Here is a 21,197-nt window from a genome sequence, read left to right on the forward strand (position 1 = left end):
AAAAAGTAAAGCAGGTCTGCTTAGGCAGTCTGACCTGCTGGGGAACAACACAGCCTGGAAAAACCTCGGACAGCACAGATGCTGGAACTACAGGTGCTCTGGGTGCTGCTTGAAGTGGTTTCCATTATATACAGGGTTTACAGTTTGGTTCAATGGCTCTCAGTGCCCCCACTATACAAATTGTTCCAGCACCTCTGCCTGTTGGGAAGGAGAGAGATGTAGGGTTTTGCTCAAGAGAGATGATAGCTAAGGAGCCTGGAGCCTAGAGTGCATGCCCTTGCTGGACCACAGAGAGGAAATCCAGCTGCAATTGCCCTGAACTGTGACACTCATTAGTAATGCGGAACACAGGTTTATTTTTAAACATAAGGACATATTAGAGGTATGCAGTATTTGAGCCCTGACATGTGATAGTATTGTATATATTTCAGCATTTTAGCTAATTTTCTAAATACCTTAGGTAAGGCGGGTTCCAACACTTTCCTTTGGAGAGAGCCTTCATTGTTAGAAGGAAAAGTATATGTAGTTATCACCTACATCAAGAGCTGAGGTGATAATTTAACACTGCAGGTCCCAAGTCCATTTCAGTCCTTATTTTATTTGTCTTGTAAAGATGTCTCTAAGGACTGTCCTGAAACGATGGTATTCAGCTACGATGTGAAGTTCTGTAACCACTCCTGCCGCTCCCTGAGCGAGCCTGATCTGCTGTGTAATATCCAGAGCACTCCTGTAGAGGGCTGTGGTTGTCCCAAGGAGACCTACCTAAATGCTGATGAATGTGTGTCTCCAGAAGATTGTCCATGTTACTACAAAGACAAGATAATTCAAGCTGGGAAATCATTCCAAGAGGACAAACGCATGTGGTAAGTTGTTTCAGATGAACTGAAGAATGTGTGGTAGATGGATTGTCATGTTAAATGTACACTGCAGTCCATGAGAGTAATAATCTCTGAATGAATTCATATCATACCAAGGATGATGAGATTTTCTCTTTGACAATACTGGGTCAGGTTCCACCATGGTCCAATGGACAAACCCCAAAGTGGTTGAATCCAAGTGCTCTAAGGGTGAACAAAAGGCTTCTATAACATGAGAGGTGAGAGCCACACATAATTGGTAGGAGAAGAGGAGAGATTAGCTGCAATGGGAAGGGGTTGAATGCATGGAAAGGGAGACAAAATGGAGAGTTGATCAGAAGTCAGGAGGAGGGAGGTCAGAGGGGCTAGCAGAGTAGAAGTAACATTAGTGGGGAAGTAGGAGGGCAGTGGAGAGTGGGGAAGGAATAATGAGCTGCAGAGAAAGAAAAAAGAATGGTGGGGTGGAAGCAAATGTGGGACACAATGGTAGATTTGTGAATGGCCTGGCCTCAGGAGTCCCCCTCATGCAGTATTAGGACTGATTGAAATTTCACTTTTTTTGTAATTTTGGTAAAAATGGCTTTTTGCCAGCATTACAACTTTTTGTGGAAAAAAAATTATTTTCACTGAAAATTTCATCTTTTTTAAATGAAAAATGTGAAAGGAAATCAGAACATTTTTACAGTTTTCAAAACCAGAATGCTTTGGAGCCAAAAATGGCCTTTGAGAATCAAAATTTTCCAGCATTGAATAATCAAGAAATTGACAAAAACTAAAACAATAAAAGGATTTAAGTATCAGAGGGGTAGCCGTGTTAGTCTGGATCTGTAAAAGCAGCAAAGAGTCCTGTGACACCTTATAGACTAACAGACATATTGGAGCATGAGCTTTCGTGGGTGAATACCCACTTCATCTGATGCAACCAACAAAGTGGGTATTCACTCATGAAAGCTGATGCTCCAATACGTCTGTTAGTCTATAAGGTGCCACAGGACTCTTTGCTGCTTTTAAAAGGATTTAAATTTTCCATGACAAATTGCCATTTTCAACCAGCTCAATATATTACACCGAATAACAGAACCACTAATTATAATAATGTGCACTTATATAGCCCCTTTCACTGGAGGATCTCAAAGTATTTTACAAATACTAATTAATTTAGCATCCCAAGACCCCTCTTAAGTAGGTAAGTACTATGGAGAAACAGATGCAGAAAGCTGAAGTGAACTGCCTAAAGATATAAAACAAGTCTGTTGCAAGTGAGAGAACAGAACCTAAGAGTTGTATGCCCTTCTCCTCCTCCTCTCTCTGAGGTGACAATTCCATCTTGGCATATGGGTGATTACATGAACCACTCACAGTGGTGTGACTGATATTCACCTGAGTGGCAGAGCTTTTAGATAATGTATGGTTTCTCATATAAATGTGAGAAGAGCTGATGAGTTTCTCATTTTTTGAAATATCTTTAGCAAATGTATTCGAGGAAGATTAGACTGCATTGGAGAAGTCATAATGAAAAAAGGTGAGATTTTGCTAAATTCTACCATTGAGCTGTAATTTAGAATTTAAAGTGGTTTTCAATGTATTTGTCAAGTTTTTTTTAACAGATAGCTGTGTCGTATGCATGTCTTGCTTCTCCCTGAAATGTGTTAATTATAGAGATGAGCATTAGCTTGTTGATAACAACTTTCTTTATAAAAATGTCATCAAACTTGCTGAACTCTTCAAAAATAAATAGATCTCTCTCAAAGTTCATGAGATGAGAAAAGGGTACTTCTCACTTCTAGATGCTTCAGGTCATCTTAATAACTAGTCCTTCAAAGATGGAAAGATGGTTCATTTGGACTCCCTTTTCTTTTGAACATATCATCTCAAATGTATACAAATCTATAATTTATGAGGTGCCTATCACCTCTGTATTTCTTCTTTTCCAAAAAGGGCATTCATTCCAATATCACAAATAATTCCACTCTCTGACAGGGTAGCGGAATGTGTCTGGATATGTACAAATTAATATGTGAGAATGAGTTATTTCGCAAGCAATTCTATATCATGCCATTGATCTGATATAGATAAAATATAAAGGCCTTTTAACACTGCTTGGTTATTGGTCCCTCAGAAGACGTCTCAGGGAGGAACTTGGTCTTTCATTTTGGTTGAAATTTTTTTCATTTTGAGGAAAAACCAGAAACAAAACAAAAGATATGGAAGCAGAATTTTTTTCAGCGATGACTGTCAGTGTGAAGTGCTGGCTCTGCTTTCAAAGGCTAGGCTGTTTAGTCATCCAATATACATATTTCTGGATCCCTAATAGGCTGACAAAAATCAGTCATACAAGATACAAGTGGTATCAGTAGCTTCATACTGGTTCTGCGCCTGACAGAGTTGGTTCTCTGGTTTAAGCCAGCACCTGACTCAAAGGATTCCTGTGTCCAGAGCTGGGTACTCCATCCTTCAGTGGAGAGAAGCTAAAACCAGTGGAAACTGACAAGTGTGGAAAGGATGAGGGATCCATGCTTCCCTGTCCCCCTGAATCTATTCAAACCATACTGTGGAAGCAAGATTCATTGGATCAAGAGGAAGGGGGGAGCAGCTGGTGTCTGCAGCATGCTCCTGTCTAAGCCTGGCATCTCCCCTTCTATACCAAAGTGAGAGGGCACAGATGTGGGGATAACCAATGGCAAGAGGGTGGAGGATTCTAAATGGGAGGTCTCTCAACACTACCAATGTGGGATTGAGAGTTATAGCATGGCTGCTCCACAGGATTTCCAGGCTGTATCCGACACACATCCCAGTATAAAGCTAGAAACACTTTTCCTATGAGGGGAAAGGGACAGGAGTTTCCAGTACACCATCTGATTTGAATTTTTGTTTTTAACAAATAACTAAATAGAAAACTTCACAATTTTTTTGGTTTTCCAAAACCTTCAAATTCAATTCACTTCAAATTTTCAGTAAAATGATCAGTTTTTAAAAACCAAAAGCTGAAAAAAAATTACCAAAACCCAAAAATTTTACTGAACAATGTTTTGTTTCTGGTTTTTCCTCAAAATGAAAAAAATTTCAACCAAAATGAAATTTTTCTGTGAACATTTTTGTTTATATTAGAAAATTGTTTTGACAAAAAAATATTATATCTGAGCAAGTACAGTTGAGACCTCTGGAGACTGAGCTTCATAAGGAAAATCAGTGGAGCATTAGTCTCACATTTTATAGGAAAAGATAAATATTTTCTCTATAAAGTTAATCAAGGGGAAAAACATCTGAAAAGACAAAAAACATCTGTCAGTTTCACTTTTTGAATTCAGCCAACAGCTCAAAATTGTATAAAAGTAACTCTCCCAATCCTAGCTGACATGCTCAGCCATGTATTCTGGGAAATGTCAAGGTTGGCATAAATTGTTTGATGGCATCCATTCCAGTTTCACCAACTGACCCTTCTGTAATGGCTTTTCCCTCTTGTAGATTGTTCTGCACCTATGTTTTACTTCGACTGCAGCTCTGCCGGCCCAGGAGCAATTGGATCTGAGTGTCAGAAAAGTTGTAAGACACAGGACATGCAGTGTGTAAGGGGCTAAATTCATATCAATAAGAACATGCATAGCTTATTTAGTATTTTGCATAAATGATTGTTAGTAACAAATACTAACATTGCACTGCTCACAAACCACCTTTTTCATTGATAACAGTAGAGAAGCTATAGCTACCCACTTTGTCACCATGCCTGCTGTTGTCATGTTCATGGATATGCAGCAATTTGATTTGATGATTTTTAAAATCTTATTTCCCACTGGCATAGAATAAATTAATGTACAGAAAACCATAGATATGTAAAACAGTTGGGTTCCAAGTGAATATCATGGACCTGATTCTTAGAAGGCTCCTAGCTCAGCTTCCGATTTGGCAGCTGCAATTTAGTAACCAGAACTAATTGTCTCTACTTTTTCTTTCTCCTTCCTGAATGATTAATATGTCACCTTGCATTGTATTTGTATGTTCACAGTATGTCACAGAATGTGTCTCTGGCTGCATGTGCCCCAGTGGGCTTGTATCTGATGGTAAAGGGGGTTGCATTGCTGAGGACCAGTGCCCATGTGTCCACGGAGGAAATTTCTATAACCCTGGGGAAAATATCACAGTCCGCTGTAACACATGGTATGATATTCCACAAAGTTTTATAACTTGTTTCTTCATAAGGTAATAACCCATAAAATGCAGGCCGGTAAAAAAAATGAGAGTTAATGCCCAGAAGCAGGATGTATTTTGAGATCTGTGCAGGATCTTCCCATCCATTATGGAGGCTTCGTTTCAGTACCCCACACTTCCACTTGGAATAAAAAGGGAAAGGTGTTACCCTTTCCTGTCTGCACCACACTGCACCAAGTCATATGCATATATGGCAACAACAGGTATCATCTCCCCCTTAAATTACTTTTGACCACTTCTGTGAACTGGTCATGAACATAACCTGCCTGGAGCATGAAAAATGAAAATCCCTTCCTGGTTCAGAGCAAGACTGTGGTGTCTCATTACACAGGTATACAGGGGTGAGGCTGCTGGTGGCTTCCATCCTTACCAACCCCTCTACACAGGGACCAGCCACTTCAAAAAATTAAAGGAACTAGTCAGAAAAGTGGACTGGACTGAAGAACTCAAAGATCTGAATGTGGAGGAGGCTTGAAATTACTTTAAGTCAAAGTTGCAGCATGCATCCCAAGCAAGGGGAAAAAATTCATAGGGAAGGGTTGCAGACCAAGCTGGATGAGCAAGCATCTCAAACAGAGAAAGCAGAACATCTACAAGGAATGGAAACTGGGCAGGATCAGTAAGGAAAGCTCTCTCTTGGAGGTCAGAAAGCCTAGAGAAAAAGCAACAATTGCCAAAAGCCAAGCAGAGCTGGACCTTACAAAGGAGATTAAAACTAATAATACAAGGTTCTATAGCAGAGGTGGGCAAACTACGGTCCGAGGGCCGCATCTGGCCCTCCAGATGTTTTAATCTGGCCCTCGAGTTCCCAGCAGGGAACAGGGTCTGGGGCTTGTCCTGCTCTGATGCTTCAGCTGAGAAACAGGGTAGGGGGCTTGCCCCACTACGTGTGGTTCCCAGAAGCAGCGGCATGTCCCCCCTCTGGCTCCGATGTGACTGGAGAATTGCTAATATAGTGCCTATTTTTTTAAAAAAGAAGGGGAAAAGTGATCAAGGAAACTATGGGCCTGTTAGTTTGACCTCAGTTGTATTCAAGGTCTTGGAACAAATTTTGAAAGGGAAAGTAGTTAGGACATAGAGGTAATTGGTAATTGGGATAAAAAAAAAATTGTTTTACAAAAGGTAGATTATGCCAGACCAACCTGATCTCCTTCTTTGAGAAGATAAATGATTCTTTTTTGATAAAGAACAGGTGCAGCTCCAGGCACCAGTGCAGCAAGGTTTCTGCGGGAGGTCCCGCTGCTTTGGTGGCAATTTGGCGGCGGGTACTCCGAAGGCTCAGAGATGGCAGATCACCCGCAGAACCACCGCCAAATCCACACGACTGGCGGACCTCCTGCAGAAATGCCACTGAAGACTGCCTGACTGCCATGCTTGGGGTGGCAAAAAACACAGAACCGCCTGGACAAAGGACATGCAGTAGATGTAATCTACCTGGATGTCAGTAAGGAATTTGTTACAGTTCCCCATGGGAAATTATAAAATTTGAGAAGATGGGAAATTAATATGAGAATTGAAAGGTAGGTAAGGAACTGGTTACAGGGGAGACTAAAATGGGTCATACTGAATGGTGGACTCTTGGGCTGGAGGGAGGTTACTAATGAAGTTCCTCAGGGATCAGTCTTGGGACCTGTCTTATTTAACATTTTTATTAATGACTTTGGCCCAAAAAGTGGGCGTGTATTAATAAAATTTGTGAATGACACAAAGCTGGGAGGTATTGCCAATCTAGAGGAAGACTGGGCTATCATACAAAAAGAACTGGAGGACCTTGAAAACTGGAGTAATAGAAACAGAATAAAATGTAATAGTGCAAAGTGCAAGGTCATGCACTCAGGGACTGACAAGAAGAATTTTTGCTATAAGCTGAGGACTTATCAGTTAGAAGTGATAGGGGAAGAGAAAGACTTGGGTGTATTGGTTGATCACAGGCTGACTAGGAACCGGCAATGTGATGTGGCCATGAAAAGGGCTGATGCAGTCCTAGGATCCATCAGGCGCAGTATTTCCAGTAAAGAAGGGAAGTGTCAGTACTGTTATATGAGGCTCGGATGAGACTCATCTGGAATACTGTTTGCAGTCCTGGTCTCCCATGTTTAAGAAAGATGAATTCAAGCTGGAACAGCTGCAGAGAAGGTCTACTAGGATGATCACAGAAATGGAAACCCTACCTTATGAGAGGAGACTTAAAGAGCTTGGTTTGATTAGCCTAACAAAAAGAAGGCTATGGGGAGATATGATTGCTCTCTGTAAATACATCAGAGAGGGAAATACCAGGGATGGAGAGACACTGTTTAAGTTAAGCACCAACATTGACATGAGAACAAATGGATATAAACTGGCCATCACAAGTTTAGGCTTGAAATTAAATGAAGGTTTCTAACCATCAGAGGAGAGCAGCTCTGGGATAATCTTCCAAGGAGAGCAGTGGGGACAAAAACACTAACTGGTTTCAAGACTGAGCTTGATAAGTTTATGGAGAGGAGGATATGATGAGACTGCCTACAATGGCATGTAGCCGATCTGTGACTGCTAATGGCAAATATATCTGAGCCAGTGATGGAACACTAGATGGGGAAGGCTCTGAGTTACTACAGAGAATTCTTTCTCAGGTATATGACTGGTGGGTCTTGCCCACATGGTCAGGGTCTATCTGATCACCATATATGGTGTCAGGGAGGAATTTTCTTCTGGGTCAGATTGGCATAGACCCTGGGAGTTTTTCACCTTCCTCTGCAGAATGAGACGGAGGGATCACTTGTAGGTTTAAACTAGTGTAAATGGTGGATTCTCTGTAAATCATGATTTGAGGACTTAAGTAACTCAGACAGAGATTATGGGTCTGTTATAGCAGTGGGTGGGCAAGGGTCTGTGGCCTGCAATATGCAGGTCAGACTAGATGATCATGATAGTCCCTTCTGGCCTAAAAGTCTATGAGTCTATAATTGATTCCTTGTGTTCACCTGCATGCATGGACTGCTCTTTTCTGGAGTCCATGTGGGCTGTAAGCATACCAAAATGAGTGGGGAAGAGCCAGGCCAGGCTTCCCCCTCCACAGCTACAGCAGAGCTGATTGGCTGTGGAGGCGAGTTCACATATACCTAATTAAGGGTTTTGTGGCTCCCCCTGTACCCCAGGGGTTTCAGCACTGACCTCAGTTCAAGCCCATATCTACTGGCCACAGCTGGGACTTACATGAGGAGTGAAATTCCAGCAGAGAGGAGTTGGAGGAAATCTTCTAGAATCCTACATTACAGGTCATTGTCTCTTGTACATGCAGCTCTCGGGAAATAGTTGAATTTCTCCAACTCCTGCTATAATTTATGCAGTGCCTGCAGTTTATGGCTGAGCATGTTGGACTGATATCTTTGAAGGACCACTTCAACAAGGAGGAGACTTCCAGAAAGATCATGTAGATCTGTCAGGAAGAGTAAATGTTTGGCTATCTAGGTGACAATGGCATATCCATCTTCTCACAAGCATTTCAGTGGGACACAAAGACTAAGGGAGAGCCAAAAGCCATAAGACTGTTTGGCCTGTAGGCAGGAGATCACCATTTTGTATGAGCAGTAAGTATTAATGTGCACTGCCAAACCACCATGATTAATTATTTGTGTTACAGAGGCACCTAGACGCCCCATCAAGATCAATGCCTATTGTGCAAGGTGCTCTGTACACACACAGGAAAAACTACAGTCCCTGTCTTGAAGAACTCACAGGCTAAGTACTCTGCTCTTGGTCACACTGATCTGAGTCTGGTGTAATTTCAGTGAAGTCAATGGAATTACATGGGATACACACCTGTGTAACTAAGAGCTGACTTTTCCCCATGATGCTTCATTAATGTTGAAATGGCTTTCTCCAAAGTAATCTTCCCCCAAATCCCCACTATCAGGTCTCAGGCCTTTATGTGGGTGACACTGGGAAAATTCATTAGTTGTTTTAATGCATTTAAACAACCAAATTAATCAAAATGTAAAAATCACATATATGTCTCAATGACATGATCCACAGTATTGAACGCAGGCCTACAAGAGCAGCTATATTCCAACCTTCCACCTAGCAGCAGCTTAGTTAAGATCAATGAAGCCTAGCTTTAATATGAGGCTCCACCCCTGATGTCCAACTGGTGCACTCCCAGGGCTGATTGGTTCTACTGAAGCGAGCAGCAGGAAGCTGTTTGTACAATCAGGCTCACCCTGCTACACTGTATGCATCCTACTCTCTGAGCCTGATATCCTAGTGTCCTGACCCGGCTTGATTCCTCCAATCTGATTGATGGTTCCTGACTTCCAGTTTGTCTCCTGCCTCTGAGCTCCCTGGTATCGTGACCCAGTTCCCAACTTCATTTCTGATCTCCAGTTTGTCTTTTTCTTCTGACCTCCTGCTATCCTAATCCTGCTGACTTTTGATTCCTGTCTTGTGACTGTGGATTCTGGCTCTAACTATTAGATCTGACTGCCTGCAGCCTGTCTTTGACACTCAATATTCAACGTTCATGTTCTTTTTGTGATTATTAATCCAATTTTAAAGCAAGGCCTCAAAGTAGCTTACACAGTCCAACCCTGCTAGTATGAGAGGCCACTGTACTCTGTGATCCACTAAAAGGGATTAAATTAAATTTTCAATAATTCTGTACCTACCCAGAGTAATGTAAAACCACCTTTGATGTAAAGATCATAATGTTTTGCCTTCCATCTTCTAGCACATGTAACAACAGACAGTGGAACTGCACAGAGAACCCTTGCCAGGGAACGTGCACTGTGTATGGAAATGGACATTACTTGAGTTTCGATGGAGAAAAGTTTGATTTCATGGGAGATTGTGATTATATCCTAGCTCAGGTAACAAAGAATCATTACCTGTCTGAGAGCTGTTGCTCTTCACAGGCCCAAGTTGCAGTGCTGCTTGAGTAACTAGATGGCTATCATATGCAAGGTAATAGGCACCGAGGGACAGATCCTGCCCCTCCACCTCTGCAAGGGTATAGGAGATCCCAAACTATATCAGACCTGGTGATGTTCCATCACACAAGGGCAGGGCAATCAGGATATCAACGCCCACGCAAGAGGCACTTATTTCCTTGGCGTCTCCCTCTAAGTTATCACACAGAGAGATTTTAGGGGTTGAGCAAGACTGATGAATCCTGTGCCATGTAGATGCACTAGTCATTGCCCCTGGTAGAATTGGGACACTAAGACTATAAACTCTACTTCAGTCTCTGGGTTGAATTAGGAGCAACAGAGCAGGAGGCATTCACTCTAGGGAAAGCTGAAGCACAGGAGGCTGAGCGCAAGACAGGATTTTGAGCTGAGTGAATAATGCATAGGTATCTCTAAGAGAAGGTTCTGACTGGCAGCTGAGTACCATGGCTCACTCCCTGGTCTCTCTGCTAAGACTGCCAAGCTAACTGAAAAATTTGAGAGGAGATAATGAAATTGGGGGTACTCTCTGTCCCATGATATTGGGGGGAAAGGTGTGGAGGCTGACTCAGGGCCAAGTTCAGAGTTGAGTGTAGGTAGCACAGTTGGTGTCACCAGCCCATGTCATCATATTACTTTTCCTGATAAATACCTTTCTTCCTTCCACCAATTTACCCTAATTTTGACTCCCATAACTCAGCTAGATGTCAAGGCCCAGTTCAGAGGTAATGTGAAGGGGCTGCAATGTATCCTTGGAGAAGTAATGGAGATTCTATGGGCCAGATTTTGATATGGGCCATATCTAGACTAGAACAATACTAGAGGAAAGCTTAGGGTTGACCATAACCATCAAGCATGTGTTTCAAGGTGTAAAACCCTGTCTGTATTGGTGTTAGCGAACCTTTTAATACATGACCTGTTTTCCTAGTCTAGGCATGGCCTTACTCCCCGTATTAGACCATTGGCTTCTGTGTGATCTCTCAGCAATAAAGACATCTGGCCTTAAAGTAGTGTAATCTGTATCTTTAACCAGTTTAGATTTCTTTACATTTTCTTTTGAATTTGGCCTTCCCAACCCACATCCGAATAATGCCAGCCTGATCCAGTGTGCTCTGTTTGTTGGGTGTGTGCTATTATATGGTTAATTAAGGGCCAGATTTTTCCTTGGTGTAACACCACTGACTTCAGTAACAGCACTGCTTTGTACAGTATGCTAATTCTGAGTCCACTTGAATAACCAAATGCTTCTACAACACAGGCAGTCCCTAAACTGACAATACCTTTTTGTGAATGAAACATATGAAGGTTAAACCTGCATGTTAGTGACCTTGGACGCAGTGAAACTCTTTTTGCAGGGAGGTAGAAATCAAGGCCTCTATTATTTCAGTGTTTTGAAATGTAGAGGTTGCAGTTCTGCTTATAGTAAAGAGGACCATTACAGAATGGTTTTACTGTATATATTTGGACATGTCACATGGGGTCTTATAAAAGCGTTCAGCATTAACTTAGTTCTTCACTCTGTTAAATATTCCCTTGACTTCAAAGTGAGAAGAGATAGGCCAATGCTGAGCACTTCTGAAAATCCCACCTGTAACTTTTTTTGAACAAAAAAAAAAGACAAGAAATGTGGAGTCAAATGTTAGAAATATATTTCATTTACAACTCCCTCATGGACATTTCTAAGACATACTCTAGTCAGATAAGAAGATCTGATGTTTTTCTTTATTTGTATAAGGACTTTTGCCCCAATAACCCCAATGATGGCACCTTCCGAATTGTAACTCAAAACAATGCGTGTGGGAAATCACTCTCCATCTGTTCCTTGAAGATTACATTGATTTTGGAGGTGAGTCCAGCCTTACCTCTGGATTATGTGGGAGGAGCTGATAGAATGGGATATCTGACTTAATTTTGTGAGTAATGAATTTACTATACTCTAATACTGTGATGCAGCTAATATTAGAGATGTTCTTAATGAAGCCTTATGGCCAAAAAGCAGTGGTAGGTAAGAGTCGGAAGGGATGGGCATGCGGAGTAGATCAGTGGAGCAGAGGGACTGGGCATTTACTGGAGATGGGAAGGAAGCAGGGAAGACAGCAACAGATGAATGTGTGGAAGGGAGTGTGAACATTTAAGGGATGGGAAGAGGAAGAGACAGACGGGCATAATAAAGAGAATTCCAGCACATCTGAGTGTGTGCTTCAAGGAGTTGCTAAGGCAGAACTCAAGGTGGCAGCTGAATTTTCAGCGGAAGTGGATTTCTGTGATCAAGAAAAGGCTTTTTGAGGAAGCTACCCTGAAAGATGTTGTGGCCATGGAGTTATAGGACCAAATTCTGCTCTGTTGACTTCAGAGATGGTGCATGGGTATAAATTGTCCCAGTGGGACCTTGGCCAAGATGCAGAGGTTCAGAGGTAGAAGAAATAAGATGGGGTGTGATGCAGGGATCTGAATGAGACTCCTGCATAGAATGGGATAAAAGTTTGTCTGTCTGTAATGCTATGTTTCCTAGTCAGTTGTGACTCCATTCTTGTTTCCTTTGGTGCAATTTAATTCCTTATTCTAGAACATTGAAATCAGACTCCTGGAAGGAAAAATTCAGGAGATAACCACTGAGCCAGATGCTGTAAAGAACTACAAATTGGATCTCAGGGGGGTTTATATTGTGATTGAAACTTCCCAGGGAATGACCTTCATGTGGGACCAAAAGACCACAGTAATAGTTCTAGTTGCGCCCTCTTTCCAGGTGGGTACAAGTGCAGCAACTGAGGGACTGATTTTCAAACTGTGCCTCCATTTCTGTGAGGGCTAATTATGTACCAATGATTAATGGTGCTCTCAACTTTTCTTTCAGTAATGAATTGTCAGAGGTTTTTTTTTTTTTAGTTTTGGGGGTTGATGGGGGTTCATCTAAAAATTATGCCTGCAAAAATGGAACCCCTGTTTAAAAATCCTGGCATGAAAACAAATTCATTCTAATGGGTAAAAGGGCACTAATTTATTGCCATAGTTAAATTACGCCACTACCTCGATATAACGTGACCCAATATAACACGAATTCGGATATAATGCAGTAAAATAGTGCTCCGGGGGGGTAGGGGGGCTGTGCACTCTGGTAGATCAAAGCAAGTTTAGTATAATGCAGTTTCACCTATAATGTGGTAGGATTTTTTGGCTCCTGGGGACAACTTTATATCGAGGTAGAAGTGTATTTCATGATCACATCAGTATGAAATATTCAAATTATTGAAGCTAGATGTAAAGCCAGGACAGAGTACAGGACTATACAGGCCTTTAATGGCTTCATCTTGTTACTTAAACCTCAGTTCTTTCCAAGAAGTGTTCTGCAGGTTGGTGTGTTTTCGGGAATGTTTGGAATTTGCAAATATTTTTACTAGGCTTTTACTAGCAGTTTGTTAGTTCATTTTCTGTGCAAAAGCAGACCTCATTTTGTTTTAAAATCTGTATACATTCTTCAGGGCAAAGTCTGTGGCCTTTGTGGTGATTTTGATGGCCGTTCGAAGAATGACTTTACCACCAGAGGGCAGTCAGTGGAGATGAGAGTGCAGGAGTTTGGGAACAGCTGGAAAGTCACCAGCAGCTGCTCAAACATAAATATGACTGACCTGTGTGCGGATCAGCCTTTCAAATCTGTACTGGGACAAAAGCACTGCAGCATTATCAAGAGCAATGTCTTTGGGGCCTGCCACAGTAAGGTGATCTTTCTCATTATCCCAATACTCTTGACACTTCAGAGGTATTTTCGGTCGTCTCTGTGCAGCAGATTTACATACACAAATCTTATTACTATTGTAGAGAGCTACATAAATACACAAGAGTAGAAGAGCTGCACAGACCACCATTTCACTGTTACACCAGTGAAATCTCACTGTATCCTTCTCAAGGAAATATAGAGTTAAACTTGTTTTACGTGACCAAAGACCCAAAAGATAATGCTTGGCTAGAAGAAGGTAATATCTAAGAACTGGCTGGAAACCTGGGATAATATAGCATATGGTTGCCAAAGACAAGTGAAATCCTGGCCCAGCTGAATTCAGTGGACCCTAGATACTTTAAAGTGATACTTGCCTATTAGAAAGGTCTCACAATAGATAGCTGTTCTAAACAGCTCTAGTCCTATGCTACAGAACTTATCTTCTAAAGGTACCTTCAGTGAGGTTTCATCATTTTATACATTTGAATCACAAAATTTATAAGGTCCAACTTTACCAAAACAATCCAAGCAAATGAAAACAAGGCAGCTTAAAATGCTAGCCAAATACCCCAATCCCTTTAATATTTAAATATCAACTTCACTCCTAGGCTCATCCAAATGCTGCCAAGGAAACTGACACTGAATGACAGATTTTTAGAGTCCTTTGTCTCCTCTGAAGACAAAGTACTGAGAAGGAATATGTGTTATAACAGAGTTTTTGTTATTTTGTTAGATCAACCCGATGCCATATCATGAGTCTTGTGTGTCTGACTTCTGTGGCTGTGACAGCGTGGGAGACTGCGAGTGCTTCTGTACCTCAGTAGCTGCTTATTCAAGGAGCTGTAATAGAGTTGGTGTGTGTATTGACTGGAGGAGACCTAGCATTTGTCGTAAGTACTAGCAGATGGAAATGCACCTTAAGAAGTACTGTCCATAGAGCGAGTTATATTCAAGATAAGAAGGATAAAATCCTAACTGCTGTGCAGGTGCATGACTAACAAGCCCTCTTGCTTTAAAGAATTAGAACACAGACCTTACCCATTATCTGAGATTTGGCATTTTTTCTCTTCTAGCTGTGTTCTGTGATTATTACAATCCACCTGACAAACATGAATGGTTCTATAGGCCTTGTGGAGCCCCCTGTCTAAAGACCTGCAGGAATCCACAGGGAAAATGTGGTAACCTGCTGTATAGTTTAGAAGGTAATTCTTGTTTGCCTTTGATGGGTCTTAAGCACGTGTTTAAGTGTTTTACTGTAGAGGTCTAAACTAGTCCAATTTTGTTTTGAATGTCTTAAGCAATGGGGTCACTTCTTCTTTCCTTGGAAGACTAATCAAACTGCCCCAGAGCACCACTGGCCAAATTCTTTCCTGACTTACTCCCCATGTGTCTGTATTGACATCAAGGGGTGTAAGTCAGGGGAAACAGCCTGATGCCTTCAAAGTCACACAGAGATAGAGGGTCACTAATACTGTGTTTATAAGAGAATTATTGGTCATTTATAGTCAACTAATAGTTGCTGGTTATAGAGAGAGAAAAAGAGGGTATAGGTGATCTATTCATGAAGAATTCCAGCTCTGTTTGTGAAGACAAATACATATCTTTTACAGCTATTTCAATGTGTGTGTTTGCATTTGGGTTTTTACTACTCAGACAAAAGACTCCATGCTCTTTGTTCACTTTCCAGGCTGTTACCCAGAATGCAGCACTGAGAAGCCATATTACGATGAGGAACAAAGGGAGTGTGTCTCTCTTCTCAACTGCATGTTGTGGTAGGTCAATGGGTAAGAGGTTTGGATAGAGATCGTCTATTAGACAGGCATTATGTGGGCTCTGCTAGTAGGGAATCTCTGCAGTTCAGGCTCTCATCAGCTTCTTAACAGAAGGTGGTTCTCTTTTTAATTGGATACAGTTGTGAATTTATTTTCCTGCTCTGTAAGGATTTAGGGCAATAAAGCACTAATCACGTTTGTTTGTTGTTTGTCCACAGCAGTCCTAAAGAAAAACTGTGCACAGAGGATTCCAAGGGTAACCTTCCCATCAGCTTATTGATTAATAATTGTTTTCTGTTAGCATGGAGAAGCCCTAGCAGAGATGGGGCCCACTGTGATGGATACTGTACATAACACATAGTGAGGGGCCACCTCTGCCCTGAAGAGCTTGCTATCTAGATAGACAAAGAGTGGGTGGGGAAACAGCGGTAAAGTGACTTGCTTGTGGTCACACAGCAGGTTAGCGGTAGAACTGGAAGTAGAACCCAGCTCTCTGCAATGCCAATCTCATGCTTTATTCATTGGACCACACAGCTTCCCCTTTATTACCTTCAGCACACATCCCATGGAGATCTGAGAGGCTTTTCGTGTATTTAAAGTTGTTGATAGTAGTTACCTGCCCTGTTAGCTGGTGGGTGTTGGTGTCCAATAGCTTCCTGGAAAGCCATTGAGCCATAGATAGTCTTGCCAATGCATATGGACATCCCAACTATACCCACTTTCTTATGGTAATGCCTGTTATGTGCAGGACTGGCTTAAAATAGCAGTTCTATGCTACTAATGACTCTGTGATTCAGTATTTCCCTTTACACAAGGGAGCTATTCAAGCCAGCTTTCTGGCTGCCAGTGGTGCCAAAGTGAGATCTAATTTTTAAAAATGAAATTTAAATTCTAAAGCACATATTTGCATCAAAAGATGGAGTGAATGCTGCAGCCATGAGCATCTTTTACTTTACAGTTGATGGTCTGGGGTGGATTATGGCAAATCTGGGTTATTTTGTCTTTGTTTATATCAGTTTGTGGTATGATGTTATGTGCTGCCATTGCATTTACCTTCTCATTGCCTCAGACTGCCTCTGCTGCTACCAGGAAAAGACCTACACCTTAAATGAAAGTATATACAGTAAAACAGATGGAGTCAGCTGCTGGAAGGCTGTCTGTGGCCCTAATGGGAATATCATTAGAACATTTATTCCTTGTGGAACATCTCCTACAATTGTGCCTGCTATAGAGGAGTCAGGTACTAGAGTTTGTTTATATAATTTTTGGTGTATTTTAGTTGATATCAAAGTTTGCAATTGTGCCAAGATTCCTAGTTCTTGAAAAATACCATATGTATAATACAGTGTACCTGTAAGACCTGTGTATAATTCAAGTTTCAGAGAGATGGAACCACATTCTCTAGTCTGGCTGAGCTGAAGGACCAGACAGTTGGAGGCAAAGGTGATTTTATGCCATTTTTTGCAGATTCCCAGTATATCTTTTATAGCAGCACCAGGGCTGCTCTAATTTGCACCCAGCTGCCAACAGTACCAATATTGCGTAGCTCTAATACCAACTTTTTATTCTAAACCTTTTTCCTGGCCCCATCTCATTCCTCACTGCACTATTCTTGCTACACTTGCCCTGCAGCCAGAAGTCAGCCAATCCGCATGGATCATCATTGCAAAGAAATCACCTCTAGCCAGCTGTTTGTTTCTGGAAGGCTCCATAATTAAGACAAACTAAAAAATACTCCCATTACAAAGAAAACATGGTAGGGAGGGAGTGAAAGATCAATGCCGTTGCACCCAGGGCTTTTTAAAGACCTGAAATTGAAACCAGGAATCAACCAAAAACAAATAAATGGAAAGAAGGAGAAATTACAAAGCATTAATATAGGAAAGAAAGCAAAATAAAAGAGTAAAATTCCCCAATGTACTGCTTCTTGCACAAAGGTCAAAGATATAAATTTGGACAAGGGAAAAGAGAGTATTGCTGCTCTACTCAACTGGGTGGGAGAACCAATGGCAAGGGATAGAGCAAAGTGCTCAGTAGCCTCTTCACTGCAGAGATAGCAGTAAGAGGACATGTAATGGAATAACAGCTTAAAAAAGAGAGAAGTCAAAAGAAAAATGAAGTGGGCTGGTTAAACACCACCTGAATAACCTTCATGTCTCCAAATCAACAGGGCCCAAACCCAAGGGAAGCGCAGATGAAGAATTGGAAATCACTTCCCCAAAGTCACGGAGGTCAGGTGAGGTCCTGGAGGATTGGAAAGGGCAAAGAGAGTTTGTTTAAGAGAGATAAAAGAGGGACCTAGGGAAATGAAGACCAGTGAATTTGACTTTTCTTCTTTCTCTAGTCTTTGGTTTTTCCCACGTGTTGCAGTTACATAGATAGTATAGGTGATGGGAGGGATTAAATTTATCATCTTCTGGTCCATGATGCAGGATTAGAATGTCACCTGCTTTTAATTATTGTAGGAGTAGGGAACATTATAGAAGCACCTTCTACTACATCAACACCAGCAGTAACAAGGGCAACCCCGTGCTATTGCAATGTAAATGGACAGCTGATATCTCAGGGTGAGTAGCAGTCTAATTTAATCTTTCTTTCATCTGTGTCACTTTTATATAAGGGTAGAAATGTTTGGCTGTTCATTAAAATACCTGCTCTTGAGCAAATACACATTCCCGCTGCTGGAGTTGTCAGTTCTCTAATTATAAAGCAATCATTGCTTTTCAGCCAGTCAGATCTCTGAACTGGCTAAAACATCCTTAAACTGGTCATTCTCAAAATTCCGTAGCCAGATACTCTTCTTGTATTTTTCTATTGTAATGCACTTGGATCTGATCCATTCATACAGATCCAGTTTTCAGTGGGCTGCATTACAAACCCTGGACCCACACTCTCTAGAACTTAAGGCTCAAAATTCACAACGAATTTTTTCCCAAAGATGGTTGATGAAAGGCCATGCTATTTCTGTTGCCAGCATCCTGAGCCAGCCATCCCCTTGACTTTGTTTTGTGAACGCTGCACACAGTGGAGCTAGCAAACATTACCATATGGCCAAATGCTTCTCTCTGGTATACATTTACAACTCCAACTAATGTTCTTATCTGGGAGGAGAAGAGTTGCAGGTTGAATGAATGAGAGGCTCTCCCAGTCTCTGCCATTGGGATGAGGCCAGCTATGGTGGAGTCAGAGAACTGTAGACTGACCATCACAACTGGTTATGGCCATGAGATGTACTGTAGATAGTTATCCCAAGCCAGTAAAATTTACTGCTCAGCTTGTAGCTAATGTGGGAGAAGAGAGGAATTTTCCTGTTCAGAGTGCTACTGTGCCACATGGAGACTGATAATTCATGACAACGTTACTGGAAAAGTATGTCAAACACATGGGCAATTCAATTCTAGTAATTTACTTTCTGGTCTCGCAGGGAATATTATATCTCAGACAACTGATGGTTTGGGCCGGTGTTTTTACTCCATATGTAATGCCTCATGTCAGAGTGAATTAATCCAGGGAGAATGTGCAACCACTTCAAGACCAAGCACAGCTCCTGAGCAGCCCAGCGACCACTGTGAATCAGCTTTACAGAATGGACATTGTGAAACCACTCCTGCAAGTGCAGCAAACACATCTGCTCCCAAAGTAACTCCTACGAGAGACTGTCCATATCTCAGTCCGCCTAGAAAGGTGAGTAAACAAAAATTACATACCAAGCTGTGGATGACACACAACAACATGATCCGTGAGACTGGTCTGCCTTGCACCTGGCAACAGAGCATCTGGGTAAACTAAACTAGGAAACTACTCCTTCAAACTGGTCTTTAAAATCAGAAGTGGTCATGATTTCAACACTGGGTCTTATACAAAATATTGTATAGCATGGAAATAGGTATGAAGTCTTCATTGATTATTACCTATAGTATGTTTTAACAGCCTCAGAGTTAAAGAATGAATGAATATTAAATTCTGCATGCTAGGTTTTTAATTGAGTGGCCTGTTCCCTACACGTACTAAAGCTCTGAAAATGACACTAATTTCTCATGCATATCCCTCCCTTTCTCTTTCTTTTAAAATGTCAACAGTTTAATGAATCCTGGGACTTCGGAAACTGTCAAATTGCCACTTGCTTGGGAGGTGGAAACGATATTGAACTGTCCAATGTGTATTGCCCTCCTCAACTATTAAACCTCTGTGTCAATGGTTTCCCACTCACAAAACACTATGATGAAACTGGCTGCTGTGAAGTGTTTGAGTGTCAGTGTAAGTAATATTGCAGTGAGATTCTGACTTTCATAATGTGTTTGAACTGAGTCTCAAGTGATGTACATCCATGTGCTCAAATTGTGCTCTGCATTATACTCGGTTCACGCGGGTTGCTCCATACAAAAATGTATATATCACTGTGGCAGAAGCAAACTAGTTTGAGTACGTAAACCAGTCATTTTTACTGTGTAGCTTTCTAAAATTAATATTAGGAAGGAATTGTAAGGGAGTAAATACAATACGTAGGGGGGATGGGAAGCTGAAGGGAGCAAGGATGTACCAGAATGGGATGAGCTGAAGAGAGAATAGGACTGTATATAATAGGTTTGAGATATACAGATGTGGAAATGGCTGCAGGTGAGCAGGGTTTGCCAAGATACAATATTGGACTGTTTGGGTATGGAGACTAAAAGGGAAGGGTATGGGAGTGAGGCTGGTGAGTGAAGGGAATAGCAATGGGCTATATGGCACAGTAGGGGAGTGAGAATAGAAAGTAGAATGGATGGGAAAGGACCATATGTGAGTGAGTATGGAAAGAAGAGGATAAGGAGAGAAAGCATTTGTATCGGATCAGGGATGTGTAGGAAACTGAAACATGTTATATCTTATTATACAACTTTTCTTGTGGCCCTCTCTTAGGGGACACTTCATCTTTGTTATGCCATGGGGAACCTGGTAGAACCAGCCCACTAAAATGAGTAAACCAGTGGAGATGAAATGTCACAAAGAAAAAGTCATACTATGAGACTGGCCAAAGAAACATTGCGTGACAAGATGCAACTCTATCAGATGTCGCAGAGTTCAAATGTCACTGACAAAACATACATTCGGAAAGCCCAAAGTAAACCAAACTTTAACTCTGTCTCTACTTTCTAGGTGTATGCAGTGGGTGGGGAAATGAGCATTACGTGACTTTCGATGGAACATATTATAATTTCCAGGGGAATTGCACCTATCTCCTGGTGAAGCCAATCAAGCCTGACTCTCAGAGCTTCTGGATTCATATGGACAACTACTACTGTGGTACAACTGATGGAGCAATTTGCTCAAAGTCCCTTGTCATTTTTTATAAGAATTCTGTGGTGATTCTGACACAAGCAGTAGAACATAGGAAAGAAACCAACTTGGTAATGTATTTTACAGTATCGGTCTGGGTATTATTATTATGCTACTGCCTAGTGGGCCCAATCAGGATCAAGGATACAGCTGATCAAAACTGGGGAGGGAGGTGTAGTGGGGGAATTCACGAACAGTTCTGTGAAATATTTGATCTCCTTGTTAGTTTGGGGAAATGTCAATGAAAATTTGCAGATTATAACATTTTGACTGTAGAAAAGGGCTATGAAATGGGAGATGTGTGTGTGGGAAATTCATGGAAATTTAATCCCCTTTTATTATCTGTTCCTCTCTGGCTGCTCAGTGGCCCCTGTCAAACTTGTTTAGTGCTCTCTGTCCAGTTCCCAGT

The 21,197-nt window shown here is 41.5% G+C and overlaps 1 protein-coding gene across 1 annotated transcript in view; it reads left to right on the plus strand.

The window, feature by feature from the left end:
• Positions 1–21,197, plus strand: part of LOC127052379 (mucin-5B-like) — a 73,311-nt gene that overhangs the window by 34,431 nt on the left and 17,683 nt on the right. Inside the window, exons 16-33 of the mRNA XM_050955975.1 lie at positions 614–863; positions 2,327–2,379; positions 4,323–4,423; positions 4,861–5,012; positions 9,769–9,907; positions 11,721–11,831; positions 12,552–12,731; positions 13,465–13,701; positions 14,434–14,590; positions 14,774–14,902; positions 15,388–15,472; positions 15,691–15,728; positions 16,542–16,712; positions 17,643–17,708; positions 17,938–18,039; positions 18,897–19,156; positions 19,552–19,729; positions 20,609–20,859. Coding sequence (XP_050811932.1) covers positions 614–863; positions 2,327–2,379; positions 4,323–4,423; positions 4,861–5,012; positions 9,769–9,907; positions 11,721–11,831; positions 12,552–12,731; positions 13,465–13,701; positions 14,434–14,590; positions 14,774–14,902; positions 15,388–15,472; positions 15,691–15,728; positions 16,542–16,712; positions 17,643–17,708; positions 17,938–18,039; positions 18,897–19,156; positions 19,552–19,729; positions 20,609–20,859 — 2,660 coding nt within the window. The remainder of the gene's footprint in view (positions 1–613; positions 864–2,326; positions 2,380–4,322; positions 4,424–4,860; positions 5,013–9,768; positions 9,908–11,720; positions 11,832–12,551; positions 12,732–13,464; positions 13,702–14,433; positions 14,591–14,773; positions 14,903–15,387; positions 15,473–15,690; positions 15,729–16,541; positions 16,713–17,642; positions 17,709–17,937; positions 18,040–18,896; positions 19,157–19,551; positions 19,730–20,608; positions 20,860–21,197) is intronic.

The sequence above is a fragment of the Gopherus flavomarginatus genome, chromosome 5 (genome assembly GCF_025201925.1).
Source record: "Gopherus flavomarginatus isolate rGopFla2 chromosome 5, rGopFla2.mat.asm, whole genome shotgun sequence".
Taxonomy (NCBI): Eukaryota; Metazoa; Chordata; order Testudines; family Testudinidae; genus Gopherus; species Gopherus flavomarginatus.